This window comes from Pan paniscus, chromosome 9 (assembly GCF_029289425.2).
Source record: "Pan paniscus chromosome 9, NHGRI_mPanPan1-v2.0_pri, whole genome shotgun sequence".
NCBI lineage: Eukaryota > Metazoa > Chordata > Mammalia > Primates > Hominidae > Pan > Pan paniscus.
In genome coordinates, this window is record NC_073258.2 from 109411470 (window position 1) to 109431938 (window position 20469).

The following is a 20469-nucleotide window of genomic DNA, read 5'->3' on the forward strand; positions in this document are numbered from 1 at the left end:
TAAATCCCATTTGTTTCATTGTTGAAGGAGCAGCTTTTTCGCCCGCTAAGCATTGTTCTGTTTTACTTCTTTAATTTTAGAAATATTTTCTTAAGATTTGGTTGAGAAATAAATGCAGTGTGAAATCAGTTGTCAAGGTTAGCAATACTAGGATATAATTATTTGAATAGCAGGCTTATCATTCTCTAGGTAAACAAGGTGCAGGCCCTCACTATGTGGCTCCTCAGGTGGTAGCATTGTACATAAAACTTACTACATAGCCATGGTACACAGGTGGTGCTCAGTAGCCTCACTGGTGAACTACTGAACAATTTGATTCTGAAACCTTTTAAAACAATTTGACAGGCGCTTGTCTAGGCGGGTGTGAGTATACATGGAAAAAAAATACGTGCCCAAGTCCCTAGGGAACCTGGGCATGTAGGGGTTGATACAGTTTGACAGGTTATATTAGTATGCATAAAATGTTATAATAGTAAGTTTGTAACATGTACCTCAGTGCTGTGGAGTTAGAGGATGGTGTAATTAGGGGAAGTTGAGTTATCCTTTACTGAGCTCCTTCTGGTCAGATGCATTACAAAAAACATGCTTCTTCTGGGTATGCTTCCCTTCCTCCTGGTGGTTGCAGCCTCAGGTCTGGCTTGGGGAGCTGATGTGGGCTGGATTTCATCCCCTGCATCTCAGTCTTAGCAGATTTCATTGTGGTGCATACAAACTGTCCAGTGGTTTGCAGTTGCCAAGAGTGGAGCTAAGCTTTTTTTTTTTTTTTTTTAAGATGGAGTCTCACTCTATCACCCAGGCTAGAGTACAGTGGCACCATCATGGCTCACTGTAGCCTTGACCTCCTGGGCTCAAGTGACCCACCCAACTCAGCCTCCTGAGTAGCTAGGACTACAGGTGCATGCCACCAGGCCTGGCTAATTTTTTTAGTAATTTTTGTAGAGATGGAGTCTTACTGTATTTCCCAGGCTGGTCTTGAACTCCTGTGCTCAAGCGAACTGCCCACCTGTAATTCCAAAGTGCTGGGATTACAGGTGTGAGCCACTGTGCCTGGTGGAGCTAGTTCTTGAATGATGAGTTCATCAGATAGAATAGATTGGCAAGGATGTTCTAGGTGGAGGGAACATGGGGAGATACAGAGAGGTGAAAATGCATGGCATTCTTTGAGGGAGGAAATGCTCCTTGGAGTGTTGGATGCATTCCTGAGTTGGCTTCAGATGGGTTCGAGAAGAAGGTTGGACTGTGATGACACTGGAGGCTGCAGCATGCAGTATAATGGCTTCTTAAAGTGTCCACATCCTAATACCTGGAACCTGTGAATATGTTAGATGGTAAGGGGTAATTAAGGTTGCTTAATCAGCTGACCTTAAAGTAGGGCGATTATCCTGGATTAGGTGGGCCCAATGTAATCACAGGTGTCCTTAGATGTGGAAGAGGGAGGCGGAAGAGTCAGTGTCAGAATGACGTGATGTGAGAAAGACTTGGAGTCTGTTGCTGACTTTAAAGACAGAAGAGGGTCACCACCTAGGAATGTGGGCAGCCTCTAGAAGCTGGAAAAGGCGGGGAAATGGACTCTGCCCTAGAGTCATCAGAAAATAACGCAGCCCTGCTGCCACCTAGATTTTAGCCAAGCGAAACCTATTGTGGACTTTTGACCTCCAGAGGTCTAAGGTAATATATTTGTGTTGGTTTAAGCCACTATTTGTGGTAATTTATTACAGTAACAGTAGGAAATTTATACAAAGGCCATGCTCAAAGACTTTATCTGGAAGCCATGGGAAGTATGTGGCGGGACTCTGTATAGAGAGAATATATCTGAGCTGTAAAGGTTGGAGGGTAAGAGATCAGGTAGGAGACTGGAGACTATTGGTAGAGTCTAGGTCTTGGGTCCTTTGAGAGGCAGATGACAAAATGGGATTGGGTGAACTGGAGCTTTAGGGGTTACAGGCACAGGAGGGGGAATGTCCGTGAAGGCTGAAGGAGAGGAAACAGGAGTAGGGAGGGAAAGGAGAGAAGGATGGAAGGAGCAGCAGGTAGGAAGGTAGGAAGAGTCTCAGACTGCAGCACAGTTCCAAGAAAGCTTCAGCCAGGCTGATGGGGAGTCACTGATCCAAAATTGTCCATCAGAGGAATCCCCGGGCCTGCAGTAGCACTGCTGAGCCCCACCATTGACTAGGAGCAGCCCAGGGGAAGCATGGCTTTTTCATGGTGGGTCTAGAGGAGGCACAGCTGGCATTGTCAGTCAACTATGCTTCTCACAGCAGGAGGGTGGTGTATTTCTAAGGGGTGGTGTGTGCTGGAGGGGCTGCTGGAAAACTGGGGATTGAGGCTCACTGAGAAATGTTGAGCTAGCTGTGTTAGTTCAGCAGCTGTTTTTACTATTGCTGAATGACTCTGCATCTGGGATTCATTTAGACTGTAATCAGCTGTACTGTATAGAAACTGCATTCAAATCCTGATTTTTTTTTTTTTAATCAAAATTTGGTCTGGTGTAGTTGAGGCAGTTTGCTGTTCTTCTCTTGATGGCAATAGGTGTGGAGCATTCTAGGGCGTTTCAATGCTTTTTTCATCAGGCATTATTCACTTTAGCAAGAAATAGGCATTACCAGAGAGTTGTGAGAAGTATAAGAGGATGGTCAAATGTCACCCTTTTCTCCTCCGCTTTTCAACTTTTCCAACAGCCGTGGGAAGCCTTTAATAAGGACCATCCCTGAAATATCTCTTCCCTGAATTCAGAAGAATAGTGAGACGGATTTGTAGACTGAGTATGAGTATTATGGAGATGTAAGTGATTTCCCCCCCCTAAGAAAGGGATAAAGGGAAGGAGAAAGAGTTATTTTTTTGAGGTGGAGTCTCGCTCTGTTGCCCAGGCTGGAGTGCAGTGGCTCTATCTCTGCTCACCGCAACCTCTGCCTCCTGGGTTCAAACGATTCTCCTGCCTCAGCCTCCCAAGTAGCTGGGATTACAGGCGCACGCCACTGCGTCTGGCTAATTTTTATAATTTTAGTAGAGACAGGGTTTCGCCATGTTGGCCAGGCTGGTCTTGAACTCCTGACCCCAGGTGATCCGCCTGCCTTGGCCTCCCAAAGTGTTGGGATTACAGGCGTGAGCCATCATGCCCGGCTGGGTTATTTTCTTTGTAGGAACCGTAGCCATCTCCTGCTGTGGCTGCTATGTAATCCTTGGAATATAACAGAATATCTAGAGCAGGGTCAGCAAACTCTTTTTCTGTAAAGGGCTGGATAGTCTGTGTTAGGCTTTATGGTCCATACAGTCTCTGCAACAACTACATAGACAATAAATAAATGAATTATTGTAGTTGTGCTCGAATAAAACTTTACTTACTAAAATAGGCAGCAAATTGGATTTGGCCCGTAGGCTGTAGTTTGCTGGGCCCTATTTTAGAACATCAACAGAATCAAAAGTTCCTTTTCTTCGTCTTCTTTTAAAGAATATGGCGCCTGTAATCCCAGCACTTTGGGAAGCTGAGGCGGGTGGATCACGAGGTCAGGAGATCAAGACCATCCTGGCTAACACGATGAAACCCCGTCTCTACTAAAAATACAGAAAAAATTAGCTGGGTGTGGTGGTGGGCGCCTGTAGTCCCAGCTACTTGGGAGGCTGAGGCAGGAGAATGGCGCGAACCCGGGAGGTGGAGTTTGCAGTGAGCCAAGTTCGCGCCACTGCACTCCAGCCTGGGCGACACAGCGAGACTCCGTCTCGGGGAAAAAAAAAAAAAAAGAATATGGTATATAGTTTTCTGTTGTAATGCTTGATTGAAGAGTGTTGGAGCAGTTTCATTCTTCTAAACTTTCCCTCCAGGAGGTTAACTGGCTTTAGGAAGATAGATGTGCTGTGCAATGTTTTGTTTGAGGAGCTCGCTTTGCCTGTACTGTGTCTCTTGCTGGGGATTGAAGAGTGTGTTGGCAGCCTGCCTCCTTCTGTAGGCATTCCATTCCCTTTGAAAACAGCTTTTTAGCTGATAATACCACGAGTGCTAGAGTGAGCCACACCTAATTTTAATGCCTTGTTTGGAAGATTATCTTCTGATTGAGGTTCCTTGCTGGGACAGTGTGTTATTTGAATAAACCGTTCTTCTAATGCTGGTACACTGATTCTGCCTCCTTTCCAGTGATATCTGAAATGATTTGTAGGGATTAAGACAATGTTTTAATATTTGTATTTTCAGCATTGGAGGGCACAGAGTAAACACTGCCTGGGCTATGTTAAGAATCATAGGAAAGATGTGTAGATTGTAAAATGAAATACAACTGTCATCCTTTTACTGCCTAGAGTGTAATTTAAATAAATGAACCATACAAATGCAGCTTTTTCCTTTTGCGAATCATGTATAATTTGGCAGCATATTTCCAGAACTGAGCAGTAGTTCCTGCCTTCAGCATCTCTAATAAAATAATTCTCCTGAGCAGCTGAAATGAAATTCAGAAAATTGGGTTTGTGCTAATAAAGAACATCAGTAATGAATATTTGAATAATGTAAAGTTAGCAAAATGTTACTTATTGTGGCTTCAAAGCATGACAGACATTTCCCCTGTGTTGAAATAATACTCCTCCTTCAGTAACCCCAAAATGAATAGTTATCAGGTTGGATTTCATAGGCCACTGATTTATGGTTAAAACTTTGAAAGGATTGTGCTAACAAGAAATATTTCTCCAACTAATTTCACTCTTTTTTCCAAATTGTGTGTATAGAACTATTTTCATTGTGATCTGTGGTTTGTGGTAATTTTGTCCTTGTTTCTTAAATTGATATCCCTTGAAGGATGATAGGAAGTAAATTTTCTTCCTAAAATTGATGTGGTTGGTGATGCTTTACTGTGTTCAACATTTTGGAGGTCAGATAGTAGTATGTGTGGTGTGTGTGCGTGTGTGTGTATTGGGTGACTTTTTTTTCCTTACCAATTGAAATGCTTACAAATGTATATTCGATTCAGGGACAGCCTCTTCAGGGCATATTTCGTTACAGAAGGAATGATGGCTTTTAATTAGAAGCGATGATTGAATTCAACCCTGAATTACCAAGGATGAGCTGGGCAATACAATGTAGAGAAAAAATGGCTGTGTCGTGAAACAAATGAATTACCCTGATTCCTTTTTCTTTTTTTCCAGATAAATGTAAATGAAATCACAAGATTTTCAGATTTTCCCTTGTCCAAAAAAACATTGAAAGGTAAGTATATGGTGATCTTGGGATGTGTTATTGGATTTCTTGGCATTTTTGATAAATGGGAGAAGATTTAGAGGGTTTAGCCTGAAAAATCTTATTTTGGCAAATTTTGATATCATGAAAACCAATGAAAATAAGCAATATTCAAGTTTTAACAGTACGTTATTCTCATTCTTTCTGGACTAATTAAAAGAAAAACAAGATTCCAGCATCCTCTGAATAAAATGAAATCTAATTTTGTTAGTTAAAATAAGCAAGGGAACAAACCAAGATGCGACACCCTTTGTATCTGTTTGCTAGGGCTGAGATGACAAAATATCAGACTGAGTGGCTTAAACAACAGAGACTGATTTTCTCACAGTTCTGGAAGTTGGAAGTCTGGGATCAAGATGTTGGCGGCATCGGTTTCCTCTTAAGGCAAAATAAGGGAAGGATTTGTTCCAGGCCTCCTTGGCTTGTGGATGGCTGCCCTCTTGCTGCCTTTTTATTTTTGGATACATAAAAATTGTATATATTTGGCCAGGCGTGGTGGCTCATGCCTGTAATCCCAGTACTTTGGGAGGCCGAGGTGGGTGGATCACAGGGTCAGGAGTTTGAGACCAGCCTGGCCAACATGGTGAAACCCTGTCTCTACTAAAAATACAAAAATTAGCTGGGTGTGGTGGCGGGCGCCTGTAATCCCAGCTACAGGCTGAGGCAGGGGAATCGCTTGAACCTGGGAGGCGGGTTCATGCCACTCTACTCCAGCCTGGGCAACAGAGTGAGACACCGTCTCAAAAAAAAAAAAAATTGTATCTATTTACAGTGTATAACATGATGCTTTGAAATATGTATATGCTGTGGAATGGCTAAATCAAACTAATTATATATGTGCTAATATTACCTCATCCTTTTGTGGTTAGAACTCTTAAAATCTACTTAGTATTTTTTCTTTTTTCAGCATATTTTAATTAACTATAGCAGTATATATTAAGAGAGATATATAATAGATCTCTCTTTTTTTTTTTTTTTTTAAGATAGGGTCTTGCCCCGTCACCCAGGGTGCAGTGCAGTTGTGTGATCTTAGCTCACTGCATCCTCAGCCTTCTGGGCTCAAGTGATCCTCCCACCTCAGCCTCCTGAGTAGTTGGAACTGCAGGTGCATGCCACCGTGCCTGGCTAATTTTTAAAAATTTTTGGTAGAGATAGAGTTTTGCCATGTTGCCCAGGCTAGTCTTGAACTCCTGAACTTTAAGGAATCTGCCTGCCTTGGCCTCCCAAAGTGCTGGGATTATAGGCGTGAGCCACCACGCCCGGCCTACAATAGATCTCTTGAAGTTCTTCCTCCTAACTGAAATTTTGTATCTTTGATGAACATCTTCCCACTCTCCTTACTTCCCCCAGCTTCTGGTAACTACCATTCTACCCTCTGCTCCTATGAATTTGGCTTTTTTAGATTCTACATATAAGTGAGATTATGTGGCATCTTTATTGCTGTGCCTGGTTTATTTCAGTTAACATAAGGTCCTCCAGGTTCATCCATGTTGTTGTAAATAACAGGATTTCCTTTTTAAAGGCTGAGTCATATTCCATTTGTGTGTGTGTGTGTGTGTGTGTGTGTGTGTGTATGTATATAACATATATTTTCTTTACTCATTCATGGACACTTAGGTTGATTTCATATCTTGGCTTCTGTGAATAATGCTGCAATGAACATGTGAGCACAAATACTTTTCAAAGTAGTGGTTTTATTAATAAACCCTTTGGATTATACCCAGGAGTGGAGTAGGTGGATCACAGAATAACTTATCTCCTCTTCACATGGTTTTCCCTCTGTGCATGTGGACCCTTGGTGTCTCTTTGTTCAAGTTTCTTCTCATAAAGACACCGTTTGTGTTGGATCAGAGTCCACCCCTATGGGGCTCTAACTTAATCACCTCTTTAAAGGCCCTGTCTCCAAGTATAGTTATGTTCTGAGGTACGAGGCATTAGGGCTTCAACATAGGAATTTTGGGGGACACAACTCACTTAGCCTATAATACCATCCTACAGGGATCTTCTAAAGTATAATTCTTCCCTCCATGTTGCCAGGTTTGCAAGAAGCTCAGTACCGTTTGGTGACTGAGATACAGAAGCAGACCATTGGATTGGCTTTGCAAGGTAAAGATGTACTTGGAGCGGCCAAAACTGGATCTGGCAAGACTTTGGCTTTTCTTGTTCCAGTAAGTACATTGTCATTGGGTCAGACTGTCTGTTACACAATTTTATAACATTCTGTGCCCAGATGCAAATTATATAAAGAGATGTTTTCATGTTAGATTTCATGATAGATTGGCTAGAATGCAGGCTTCATCAAACAAGAGCCACATGTGTCTTGTTCTCACCATTTTCCCCAGGTTCTAGCACAGTGCCTTGCATGCGGCAGGCACTCAATAACTTATTGAATGAATGAACTATTGTGCCTTAACAAGTCATTACATTCTTGATGGAAGTGGAGTGCTCCAGTATGGCAGGTTAAAGTGGTTCTGTGCTGCAGTAGGACTGGTGGGAGACAGTTTCTGCTCTCACCCTTGTGAGCCTGCCAGTGGCATTTATACTTACCACCTTGTTTAGGATAAAGCTGAAATATGCTCAGTTTAAGGAGCTTTAGGCATTTGTTGAGAATTTTCTGGGACATTGCTATCGGTCTTTTATGGCAGCAAAACAGTAGAGCTTCTTAGGCTTTCATTTCCATCTCTGTTATGTTGGTCTCCTAATTTTTCATTCCTATAAAATGACCCAGAAAAATCTCATTTTAGTTTTTTTTCCAAATATTGCAAAAACCACTTTTCTCTTAAATCCTAGTGTGTTTTTGCCCCCTTAAAAAAAAGTCTCCCTATAGCTAGATAATTCAGTTACTATATAACTACAGCAGCTACATGGGTGAAAGTTTATTTACTTATTTTTATTTTTATTTTTTGAGATGAAGTCATGCTGTGTTGCCCAGGCTGGAGTACAGTGGTGCAATCTGGGCTCACTGCAACCTCTGCCTCCCAGGTTCAAGCGATTCTTTCTGCCTCAGCCTCCCAAGTAGCTGGGATTACAGATGTGGGCTACCACGCCAAGCTGATTTTTGTATTTTTGGTAAATACGGGGTTTCATCATATTGGCCAGGCTGGTCTTGAACTCCTGACCTCAAGTGATGCACCCGCCTCCTCCTCCAAAGTTCTGGAATCGGGCGTGAGCCACTGTGCCCAGCCAAAAGTTTTAGTGTGGTTATTTAGAAAATGATAAATATTATTCTTAAGTGTGTTGTAAAGGTCTTTGGGTTGTACATACCTTTCACTGATAGCCAGTTTCCTGATGGCATGGCTCTGGCAGCAGCTGAACTACCGTGGGGTTTCTTTTCCCTTTCCTCTGAGTTGGGGGTGGATGGTTCTGATGGAAGATAAACAAAATCATTTACTTTGGACTGGATAAAACTTGAGTGGTATGCCTTCTGCTTGGAAGATCCCTTTGATTTGGAGGGGCAAGGTTGAGATGCAGGTCAAAAAGCTGACTTCTGATGACTTACTGAACATGAATTTGCTATCTTTTTGAGGTGCTGGAAGCCTTATATCGTCTGCAATGGACTTCAACAGATGGGCTGGGGGTTCTCATAATATCACCTACGAGAGAACTGGCCTATCAGACCTTTGAGGTTCTCCGAAAAGTAGGAAAGAATCATGACTTCTCAGCTGGTCTCATCATTGGTGGAAAGGTTTGTCCTTTTGTCCATGTCCTTCCTTTCCTTCTGTAACCTATACTGGAGTACTGTGGCCGATGACAGGGAGGCAGCAGAGACTTCATCTAAACAGACTGACGTAGACCAGGGCCTCATGGGGTAGTAGCACTTGGTGTGGTCGCTGCTATCTACGATCTGGTTGCCAATTTTGCAGGCCCAGAAAGTCCATTTTTTTTTGTCGGGGAATCTGAATTGATTAGCCTCTCTAAGACATATTTACTCTAATCCTGTAAAGTTATTTGTCGGTATTCATTGGGAAAGATATTTCCGTATATGAACTAGTACCTTTTAATAAGGTATCTATCTAAGAGGCTGAATAATTCAGAGCATTGCTACATCAGCAGCATAAGAAAGGAAGGTAGACTGTTTAGAGGAATGTTTATAGTAGGTCAAGATAAGACCTGCTGCTCACTTTTGTTCTATCTTATAGCACATCTAGAATGCCTGTATCTGCTAGAATCTCCTCTAGACTGTGAGGATAAATACTTCAATTTTTATGCAAACATGCACAAAAGAAGAAAGAATAGCATCACAAACCCTTACGTACCTGTTGCCTAACTTTAACAATTAACAACATTTTGTTTTTTCCCACCGCCTCCAGGACTGTGAGAAGTGGTTCTTGTATCAAGGAGAGAACCTCGGCTTTTTTCAGTTCACAAAGTACAGTCCTTGAGCGGTGTCAGAGTCTGTTCAATGTCCCTGGGTCCTGAATTAAAGAATGAGTGATTCCAGTTTATGTCAGTTCTGATCCAAATAGGAAATCCTGACTTGGAGTATTCATTGGATTATTTTTTTTCTTAGCCTCAAAATCCTGGGTATGAATAAGAATTTAGAACTCTGAGCTCCTTATGTCTTCCTGTAAAGACTTTTATTTAGCCCAGAAATGTGGATATGGTTCAGAAATACAAGGGAAAAGTTATGTTTATTTCCAAGAGTATCTAAAATGTTGTGATGAAATGCCCATGCAGATGGCTTTTATAGCTTTGGTACACAGGCTGCTGAGAGTGATGTGTCTGTGTAATCAAAATAAATAACTGTTTTCAGGATCTAAAACACGAAGCTGAGAGGATCAACAACATAAATATACTCGTGTGCACACCAGGTCGGCTTCTTCAACACATGGATGAAACAGTATCTTTTCATGCTACCGACCTCCAAATGTTAGGTGAGTCAAATGAATTTCTAATTTAAAAAAAAAGAAAGCTCAGACTTAGGAGAGAGCCCTTATACATTTTTATGATAGAAATTTTATGTTAGATAAATGTTATGATTCAAAACAAACTTAAAAATTACTGAAACATTTTGGCATTTGGGCTCTAAACCCAGAAAGTAAAAGTAGACTTAAAAAAATCAGAAGAATATATGTACTCTTATATGTGAAATTAGGCACATTAGTATTAGACCATGCCAAGGTTTTTAACACCTGCTTCTAATAACTTGAAAGGTCAAATTGGCATTTTTTTAAATGAACTTTTTCTTTTTTGCTTGGGAATACTACCTAATGTGTATTTTTAAATCAATTTTATCTTTGAACGTTTTTGATTTATAGGAAAGTTGCAGTGGAGAGTTCCTGCATTATCCTTCAGCTGGTTTCCCCTAATTTTTTTTTTTTTTTAATACAGAGTTTCGCTCTGTCGCTAGGCTGGAGTACAGTGGCATGATCTCGGCTCATGGGTTCAAGTGATTCTCCTGCCTCAGCCTCCCGATAGCTGGGACTACAGGTGTGCACCACCACGCCCAGCTAATTTTTGTATTTTTAGTAGAGGTGGGGTTTCACAATGTTGGCCAGGATGGTCTTGACCTCTTGACCTTGTGATCTGCCCACCTTGGCCTCCCAAAGTGCTGGGATTACAGGCCTGAGCCACTGTGCCTGGCCTTCCCCTGGTGTTAATGTCTTACATGACATGGTACTTTTATCAAAACTAAGGTTAACATTGCTACATCATATAAATTCCAGACTTTATTCAGGTTTTACCAGTTTTTCCGCTAATGTTCTTTTTCTGTTTTAGGATCCAATCCAGGATACCCATTGCATTTAGCCTAATGTATATTTTACATATGATAGTTCAACTTGCATTTTCCTTTTTCAGTTCTTGATGAAGCAGATAGAATCTTGGATATGGGCTTTGCTGATACCATGAATGCTGTTATTGAAAATCTCCCCAAGAAACGTCAGACTTTACTCTTCTCAGCAACACAAACTAAATCTGTAAAGGACCTTGCACGCTTGAGTTTGAAAAACCCTGAGTATGTCTGGGTTCATGAAAAAGCAAAATATAGGTATGTACTCTTTGAGTCAATCAAGATAAATGTTTTTTACTTTTTTAGTTTAGGGATTTGGTATTTTAAATATCTGTTTTCTGGGAATTAAGACATTCTATGAGTTATTGGTTATGCAAAGCATAGTAAATATACCAGTTAAAATTACCCAAATTCTGCATGTATCTTTAAATGTCAGGGTACTTGAATGTAGCATTTCCCAAAATGTGGTCTGGGAGGGGAACAAATGTTTTTCCATAGATGTTAAGAGGTATTTTACCATTTGCCAACACTACCTCTTAATAAACGAAGGGAGAAGGGATGAAATAGCAAATGGTGAGTCAAAGTGAAACAGTTTTATTTCTATTTCTCACAACCTTTAATATTTTCATGGATGTTGTGATTGTTCAAAGCAGTGGGAGGTGGATGTAGCTTGCTACATTTACCAAATTTTTTGGGTACGGAATCATCCTTTTTAGCAGGATTATGCAGTACTAATGTGTTATGGAACACATTTTATGAAGTGCATTAATATTTAGCAAAATACCTTTCAGTCTAAAATTCTAGCAACTATTGTTTTGTCTTGGTCTCACTAAAAACTAGAGCGTAAAGTATATGTGTTACAGTAAAAGTATGTATGTTTGTGATATGCAAGTAGTTGGGGAAATTTTTATTTATCTATTTTTTTCGAGACAGGGTCTTGCTCTGTCACCCAGGCTGGAGTGCAGTTGTGTGATTATAGCTCACTACAGCCTTGAACTTCTGGGCTCAAACAATCCTCCTGCTTCAGCTTCCTGAGTAGCTGGGACAACCGGGGCATACCACCATGCGTGGCTAATTTTAAAATTTTTTGTAGAGTTGAAGACTTACTACATTGCCCAGGCTGGTTTCAAATTCCTGAGTTCAAGCAATCCTCCCACTTTGGCCTCCCAAAGTGTTGAGATTACACTCAGGCATGAGCCACTGTGCCCAGCTGGAATATGTTTTAAGTTGTATTTTCATATGACAATTAGAAGCATATATATTTGGTATGAATCACTGCAGACTTCCAGGAGAAATGTTTTCCAGTAAATATAAAGTTGGATTCTTGAAGATAGCAATGTAAATTCAACTCTTCTATTATTTATATCTTAAAATTTTTATTTCTTCTTGCTCTGAAATGTTAGCCTAAAAAGAAATAGATTTGGAAAATGAATTGTGTTATCTGGAAATTCCTTAAATAGAGAAAATATGAGTATTCAGGCCCATCTTGACCTTGTATAATGTATGTCTAGGATTTAAAAAGCCTGAGACGAAGAGGCCAGATTCTTTGCTTCTGGGTGATCTTGGGGAATCTGAGTACTGGTATCTTTGACTTTCAAGAACTTGGGAATGGAATAGTAAGATGTGTGAGGTACAGTTTTTTTCCCTTGGCTTACTTTTGAGTGGACATTGTCTCTTAAAGAGTTGAGATAGCTATGAAAATTTTTGTGACAATTAACAATTAACTTGAGAATGTAAAGACTGACTGTCTAGGATTTTTCACTTCTCTCTTTTTTCTATTTGCCTCCAGCCTATTTTTAATATTCATCAGACAAATTTTTTTAATCATTAGAAGTCTCTAAGACCTTTCATAATTTATGCAAGTTAATTTGTACGTATTATTTCCTATCCCCAATTTCTGTAGGTAACGGTTATTTTCTGTAAATTACAAAGTTTTAGGAAAAAACTACAAAGACTTTGATATTATTTCACAAATGATTTTTGAAACCCGGTCCCATCACTTGTAAAAGTGTGGTAGACAAAATTTTCAGAAAAAATTTTGGAAGGTAGACAAGTATTGACATAATTTACAAAACCTCAGGTTATATGATAATGGCTGCAGTATTCTAATATTCCAGATTTATAGGAAACATAAAAAAGCAGATGCTCTTAGGAATTTCATCTAATGTCAATGTTAGCTTTTCCACTTTAGTAGCTTATCAATGTGGTTCATACACCAGGAGAGATAATAATCAAGAATATTTTAAGGTGTTAGAGAGTATCTACTCTCAAATTGTGAAGGACACAACAACTAAAGAAAAATTAGATCTTTCTGAAGTTGTAAGTCAGAGCATACTTAGAAAAAGTATACTAGTGTTTTCATTATGTTGTTATATATAGACAACTGGTATTTCTAATGATTTTATTTTTGAGAGAATATGCCTTTGGGCCATAGCAATTTGCTGTTTTTCAGTGACAAGTTGAATTCTATGGTGGATTATGAAAAATTTCAAATTTGAGATATGTCATGAGCTTATGTTATTAGGTATATACAAATTTAGAATTGCATTGTCATTTTGAAACATTAATCATTATGAAATGCTTCTTTTTTGCATGTGTGTGCTTATTTTCTGTGGACAGTCTGTCTTTTTTGGATTTGGTTTTTTGCCTTTTTCTTATTGGCTCGGAGGAGCCCTTTAGATAAATTAATTATTTATTTGTAATATGAGTAGCAAAACACTTCCCTACTCCCAGTGTTTTTTCATTTTATAAAATGTTTCTTTTTATCTTTACTAATTCTTTTTTGCCTTAAAGTCTAGTGTTTTTTGAGATGGAGTCTTGCTCTGTCACCCAGGCTGGAGTGCAGTGGCATGATCTCGGGTCACTGCAGCCTCTGCCTCCCGGGTTCAAGCAATTTTACTGCCTCAGCTTCCTGAGCAGCTGGGATTACAGGTGCCCACCACCATGCCCACCTAATTTTTGTATTTTGAGTAGAGACGGGGTTTCACCATGTTGGCCAGGCTAGTCTCGAACTCCTAACCTCAGGTGATCCACCCGCCTCGGCCTCCCACAGTGCTGGGATTACAGGCCTGAGCCATTGCGCCTGGCCAACTTTAAGTCTAGTTTGATAATAGTCTACCTATAGCAACTTTCTTTGAGTTATCATTTGCATGGTGAATCCTTTCCCATCCTTGTACTTTCTACATTGTTTACACCATATGTTTTTAGATTTGTCTTTGTGAGTAGCATATTTTTAATCTGGTATGATAATTGCTTTTGACAGTTAATTTAATTATTATTTGGGTCCCTTTACTTCTTCCTACCTTTGTGTCTTCATTGTTAAGTATTTTAATTCCACATGTATCTTAAGCCCCATAAGCCACTATTATCACTGTTTGCAACATCAGTATTTATTTAGACTTACCCAGTTCTTCTCCTTGTATTGTCACCCTTCCACCTGATAATTTTTCTTTTGCTCAGATAATTTCCTTTTTAGTGCATACTTGTTAGTGAAACAGTGTTTTGACCTTTCTGAAAACCTCTTTATTTCATCTTCATTTTTTTTTGAAGTCTATCTTGGCAGTTTTTTTTTTCCTCTTCAAAGACATCTTTGTTGTACTCTAAGTTCCATTATTTCTGTCAAAGTCATCTGACAGTTCTCTTGTTCCTTTGAAGGTAATTTTTTCTTTTTTTCTGGCCAGCAAATGTCTTAAGGTCAGGTTGTCTTGATCTGGTCTAGCCTGGCAATTAGACTCTGGGGTTATCCTGTTTCTGGTTTGTCCTGAGACTTGGGGTATAATCTTCACAGATGGGGCATAGCCTTTCTCAGCGTCTCAACCAAAAGACTGAGGTATCTACCAGGGCCCCTCTGTCTTGGCAAGTTGTGAACCTTGTAGCATTGTGACCCTGCCAGAATCTCTGTTCAGTTCTGTAGCTTCCCAGTTGGTTGGTTTTTGCTTGTTTTTCCTCATTTTGCCTTATGTGTGCTCTGTTTAGGGGTTGGCATGTTCCTCGAGGGTAAATTGTATGAAAAATTTTAGATTCAGTTTTCCTTCTCTCTGGGACTTGCGACTGACGTGTTTAGGCTTAAGGCTGCTACCTTGTTTCTCCCCTGTCTTGCAATCAGCAAATGCTTTTGGGGAGAAAAGTGAGGTTGTTAACAGAGGGCTTGGCTCAGGGCATTTCTGTTTTTTCCTTTAGCACCTCAAGTCCTACCTGCCTTGGTAGCTCTCAGATGCTGCCAGTCTTTTTGTTTTGTTTTGTATTCCTGCTTTTATAGTTGCTATTCTAGGCCAGAGGGTTAATCTGATACAAGCAGCTTCTTAGCCCTGCAATTTTAGCAGCTGATAGAAATTATTGCCTAGCTCCATTATTTCATCAGGGTTTGCAAAATTGTGATATTTTAATTCTATTATTTCTTCATTAGTTTAAATACTTTCATATCAAAGAGCTTTCACATGAACTATGTGATTCTGAGGTACAGTTCTTACAGGAAAGCCAGAATATTAGAATGTATGCTTTAACACCAATGAGTTGGTTCCCTAGTATTTTCTGAAGGTTAGCAGTATTTGTTTTTGGTGGGGGGTGGGGGTTGTGTGTACTAAAAATGAACTCAGATTTAATGATAATTAATGATGAATTAATGATACCTAACTCATAGATTAAACATCTTTTTATGTCCTTGAATCAATAGAAATTTTTATATTTAATATTCATCTTGTGTCATCCCAAACTTCGCTAGTAGATGCTTCAAGTTATTATCTCGATTCTTCAGATACATTTTAGTAATCTTTGGACTCCTTGCTTTCTGGTGTTCTAAGTTTATCTTATATATTTCCAGTTCTTATAAAATCCTTCTAGCAGGATCTGGTATATAAAGACTATAGTCTAAGTGCTAACAGGCACGGTCATTGTGTTAAGCTTTACAGTAGACAGGCCTTTTTAAAAGAGTTCATGCTGATAATTACAGATCATATTTAGAATTACAAGGTTTTTATTAAGCCTCATTTAAAAAATATGTATCTCTTTTCTCTTCTGCCAAACATTCATTCCTAAAGACTTCTGTTTCATCTGTCAGTGTATCTAAAATAGTTTCAGGATAATACCAGTATTATTACTGACAATATGATTACTTATAAAAGTTTAAGATTCCTTTGCATTTCTCTTTTTCTCCTTAGACATCCCAGTAAAGATGTAGGAATCAAATTCCTTCAAAGGCATTTCCTTTGAAATAATTCCTTTGTCATTAAGTCATCAACTTGATATATATTTGGGCTTGTTGTTTTCATTTTGCTCTTTTGTAAAACTTCATTCTGTTTCCCATAATTCCCTATAGATATGGCCTATTTCTTATTTAAAGACTGTTTTTTTAGTTCAGTTTTAGGTTAACCTCAAAATTGAAAGGAAGGTACAGAGATTTGCCATATACCTGCTGTCCCCATGCAGCCTCTGCCATTATCAACACTCTTGCTAGAATGGTGGTGCATTTGCTACAATGGATGGACCTATGTTTTTGCATCCTTATCACCCAAAGTCTGTTACTTTAGGGTTCACTCTTGGTGTGGTACAGCCCATTGATTTGGACAAATTTATAATAACATATGTCTACTGTTATAGTATTTCACAGTATATTCACTGCCCTGAAAGTCCTCTGTGCTCTGCCTATTCATTTATTCATCTCCCCTGACAGCCGCTGATCTTTTTACTGTCTCCATAGTGTCATCTTTTCAGAATGTTGTATAGTTGGAACCATACAGTATTTTAGCCTTTTCGTATTGGTTGCTTTCACTTAATATTATGCATTTAAGATTGCTCCATGTCTTTTCATGGAGTGATATGATAGCTCGTTTCATTTTAGCACTGAATAATATTCCATTGTCTGGATGTACCACAGTTTATTTATCCATTCACTTACTGAAGGACATCTTGATTGCCTTCAAGTTTTGGCAATTATGAATAAAGCTGCAATAAACATCCTTTTGCAGATCTTTGTGTGGACATATGTTTTCAACTCTTTTTGGTAAATACCAAGGAACGGGATAGTTGGGTCAGGTACTAAAAGTATGTTTTTTTGAGACGGAGTCTTGCTCTGTCGCCTAGGCTGGAGTGCAGTGGCATAATCTTCCTTCATTGCAAGCTCCGCCCCTCGGGTTCATGCCATTCTCCTGCCTCAGCCTCCCAAGTAGCTGGGACTACAGGTGCCCGCCACCACGCCCAGCTACTTTTTTTGTACTTTTAGTAGAGATGGGGTCTCACTGTGTTTGCCAGGATGGTCTCGATCTCCTGAACTCGTGATCCACCTGCCTCAGCCTCCCAAAGTGCTGGGATTACAGGCATGAGTCACTGCGCCCGGCCTCAAGTATGTTTGGTTTTAAGAGACTGCTATACTGTCTTCCAAAATGGCAGTATCATTTTGCATTTCCGCCAGCAGTGAAGGATGGTTCCTGTGGCTCCACATCCTTGCCAGCGTTTGGTGTCGTCACTGTTCTGGATTTTGGCCATCTAATAAGTGTGAAGTGACATATCGTTATTTTAATTAACTTTTGCCTGTTGACATATGATGTGGATCATCTTTAAATTGTTTTTTATTTTTTTTGAGACAAGGTCTTACTCTGTCACCCAGGCTAGAGTGCAGTGTAGCATGATCAGGGCTCACTGCAGCCTCGAACTCCCTGGCCTGAATTGATGCTCCTGCTTTAGCCTCCCAGGTAGCTGGGACTGTAGGCACATGCCACCATGCCCAGCTAACTTTCGTATTTTTTTGTAGAGATGGGGTTTCACCATGTTGCCCAGGCTGGTGTAGCATCTTTTCATATGGTTATTTTTTTATCTACATATCCTCTTTGGAGAGGTGTCTGTTAAGATTTTTGGCCTCCTTCCCCCTTTTAAAATTGGGTGTTTCTGTTCTTATTGTTGAATTTTAAGAGTTGTTTGTATATTTTGGAGAACAGTCCTTTTATCAGATGTTTTTTGCAAATATTTTTCCCCCATTCCGTGGCTTATCTTCTAATTCTTTTGATAGTGTGTTTCACAGATCAGAAACATTTAATTTTAATGAAGTCCAGCTTATCAATTCTTCCCTTTGTGGAACATAACTTAGTCATATCTAAAACCAATTGACTTGTAGTTTTTGGTTTGTCTGTCCCCCCTCCTTTTTTCTTTCACTGTAAACACAGACACACATGGGTGGGCATGTATATGGATATATAATGTATAGCCCCCTGATAAATGGTACCAAACTATCTGTACTATTCTGCCCCTTGCCTCTTTCCTTAACAGTGTGTCCTAGACATCACTCCACAGCAATATATGGATAGAATCTTCATTCCTTTTTTACAGTTGCATTATAATTAATTTATGTGGCTGTGTAATTGTTCATACTGCAAGTCCCTACTGATGGACATTTGGGTTGATTTTCATCATTTTTTGCTTCATAAAAAATGCCATATATTTGTGTGTGTGTATATGTGTGTGTGTTTAAAACCAGAGTAATGTTGGAATAAAGTAGGTTTATTAATTCAAAGAGTAAATGGATGTATATTTTTCTCCAATATTTTATAATGAAATTTCAAACATATGGTACATTGAAAGACTTCTACCATAAATACCTTATACCAAACACCTAGATACTACCTAATGGTAGCATCCATTTACTTGCTTTCATCCATCCCTTCTATATTAACCCATTTTATTTTTGATGGATTTCAGGGTAAATTGCAGATATCTGTATTCTCTCTAAATACTTCAGCACACATATTACTGAGAGTTTAATATTTGTACAGATTTTTTTTTCTTTTGGCATAAAATTTGTGTACCATGAAATATGAATATTTTAAGTATACAGTTGACTTTGATGAATGTGTATCTCTCAGTAATCTAAAGCCCTAATGAGATGTGGAATACTAATCAGCCCAGCAAGTTCTCTTACACCTCTTCTTAGTTAATCCTTGACCCTGCATTTTTAGAGGTAATCACTGTTCTTGTCGTGCTTTGTTTGACATTGATTTACAAGGGATTTTGAATGTGTTTTAAAGTAATGTGTTGAATTTGTTTCCTAAGGGACAATAGAGAAAAATTCTTTTTTTGGTGTATGTGTGTAGGAAATTTGCTTGAGAGATGTGCCACTATTAAAACTTGTTTCCTTTTTTGGTCTGGATTTCAGTTACTTACATGACATATTCTAATGTTTTTCTTTTCCTTAATTCCACAAGCACCCCTGCCACTTTGGAACAGAACTACATAGTCTGTGAGCTGAAGCAAAAAATAAGTGTGCTGTATTCCTTTTTGAGAAGCCATCTGAAGAAGAAGAGCATTGTATTTTTTTCCAGTTGCAAAGAGGTATTGGCTGTTTATTTTGCTTTCTGAACGTATGTTGAATGTCCCTTTTGAAATGGCAAATCAATTAGACAAATTATTACATTGTACGAGAAGTACAGTGCTAGTTGTGGTGAGGGATCTTTAGTGTCCTTGTTGCAAGGGAATCCGTGGTTGAGACTTTCAACTCCACAAGGGCAGAAACTGTGTCTTTTCTTAGGTATTATGTTAAGTGCTAACAATACTGGAAATATAGTCGTCAATAAATATTAGTAGAATGAATAATTGTTAGCCAAGCTAAGCAGAGGTCTTTATAATCTGATACCTCCTTTAGCCTCCAAGAATATGGGAATGAATATACCATTTATTTCCATGCCATATATCTTTGTTTATGCTGATCTGTGTGGAATGCCCTCCCTGCATCTCTTCACCTAAATCTGGGGAAATACTTACTTTGAAGCTAAGTTCAAATGTTATACCTGAAAGTCCCTTTCTGACACTCCCTTTTTAAAGAATCAGTTGTTCCCTCCCCTAACCTTCTGAAGTGTTTTGTTTATATCTTAGTTAATAAACACTTCTTGAACACTAGCCCTGTGCTAGGAATAAAGAATAAGGATTTCAGAGATGTCTAAGAGAACTTTGTCTCCTCTCTTAAGGAGAAGGGACTACGGTCTTTGTGCATGTGTGTGTCCATGTGCCTCTTCTGTACTATATTTCAGATTCCCGATGACTTAATAGGGAATGTAGTAGATCAATTCTAGATTTACAGCTTTTGCAATAACTTTCCATGATAAATATGTAGATGGGTTTCTCTCTAGCTTATGGGAAGTTAAGTGGTGATCTGATGCTGTTGTCTACTGAACCTTATTTTACCATGTAAAGAATGACTTTAGCCTTGGTGCGGTGGCTCACGCCTGTAATCCCAGCACTTTAAGAGGCTGAGGTAGGAGGATTGCTTGAGTCTAGAAGTTCAAGACTAGCTTGGGCAAGATGGTGACACCCTGTCTTTAAAAAAAAAAAAAAAAGACTTCAGTTTTTCAAGGACCGATTTTAGATTTTCAAAGCTTCCAGTCTTCTGGGAGCATTCCTCAAGGCAACTTGGAAGTGTATCCTGAGCAGTAGCCAACAACAAAACAATAAACTTCACATCTCCTAAAGAAGAGTTGGTTTTGGTGTCTAGGTGCTAGGAAATGATTCTGAAAGTTCTATTTAAAGTTCTGTTTAAAGT

General features: G+C 39.3%; 1 protein-coding gene across 1 annotated transcript in view; it reads left to right on the top strand.

The window, feature by feature from the left end:
- DDX10 (DEAD-box helicase 10) overlaps nt 1–20469 on the top strand; it is a 276613-nt gene that overhangs the window by 3313 nt on the left and 252831 nt on the right. Inside the window, exons 2-7 of the mRNA XM_008953727.4 lie at nt 5128–5188; nt 7256–7386; nt 8745–8903; nt 9972–10092; nt 11018–11207; nt 19139–19265. Of these exons, the coding sequence (XP_008951975.4) occupies nt 5128–5188; nt 7256–7386; nt 8745–8903; nt 9972–10092; nt 11018–11207; nt 19139–19265 (789 nt within the window). The remainder of the gene's footprint in view (nt 1–5127; nt 5189–7255; nt 7387–8744; nt 8904–9971; nt 10093–11017; nt 11208–19138; nt 19266–20469) is intronic.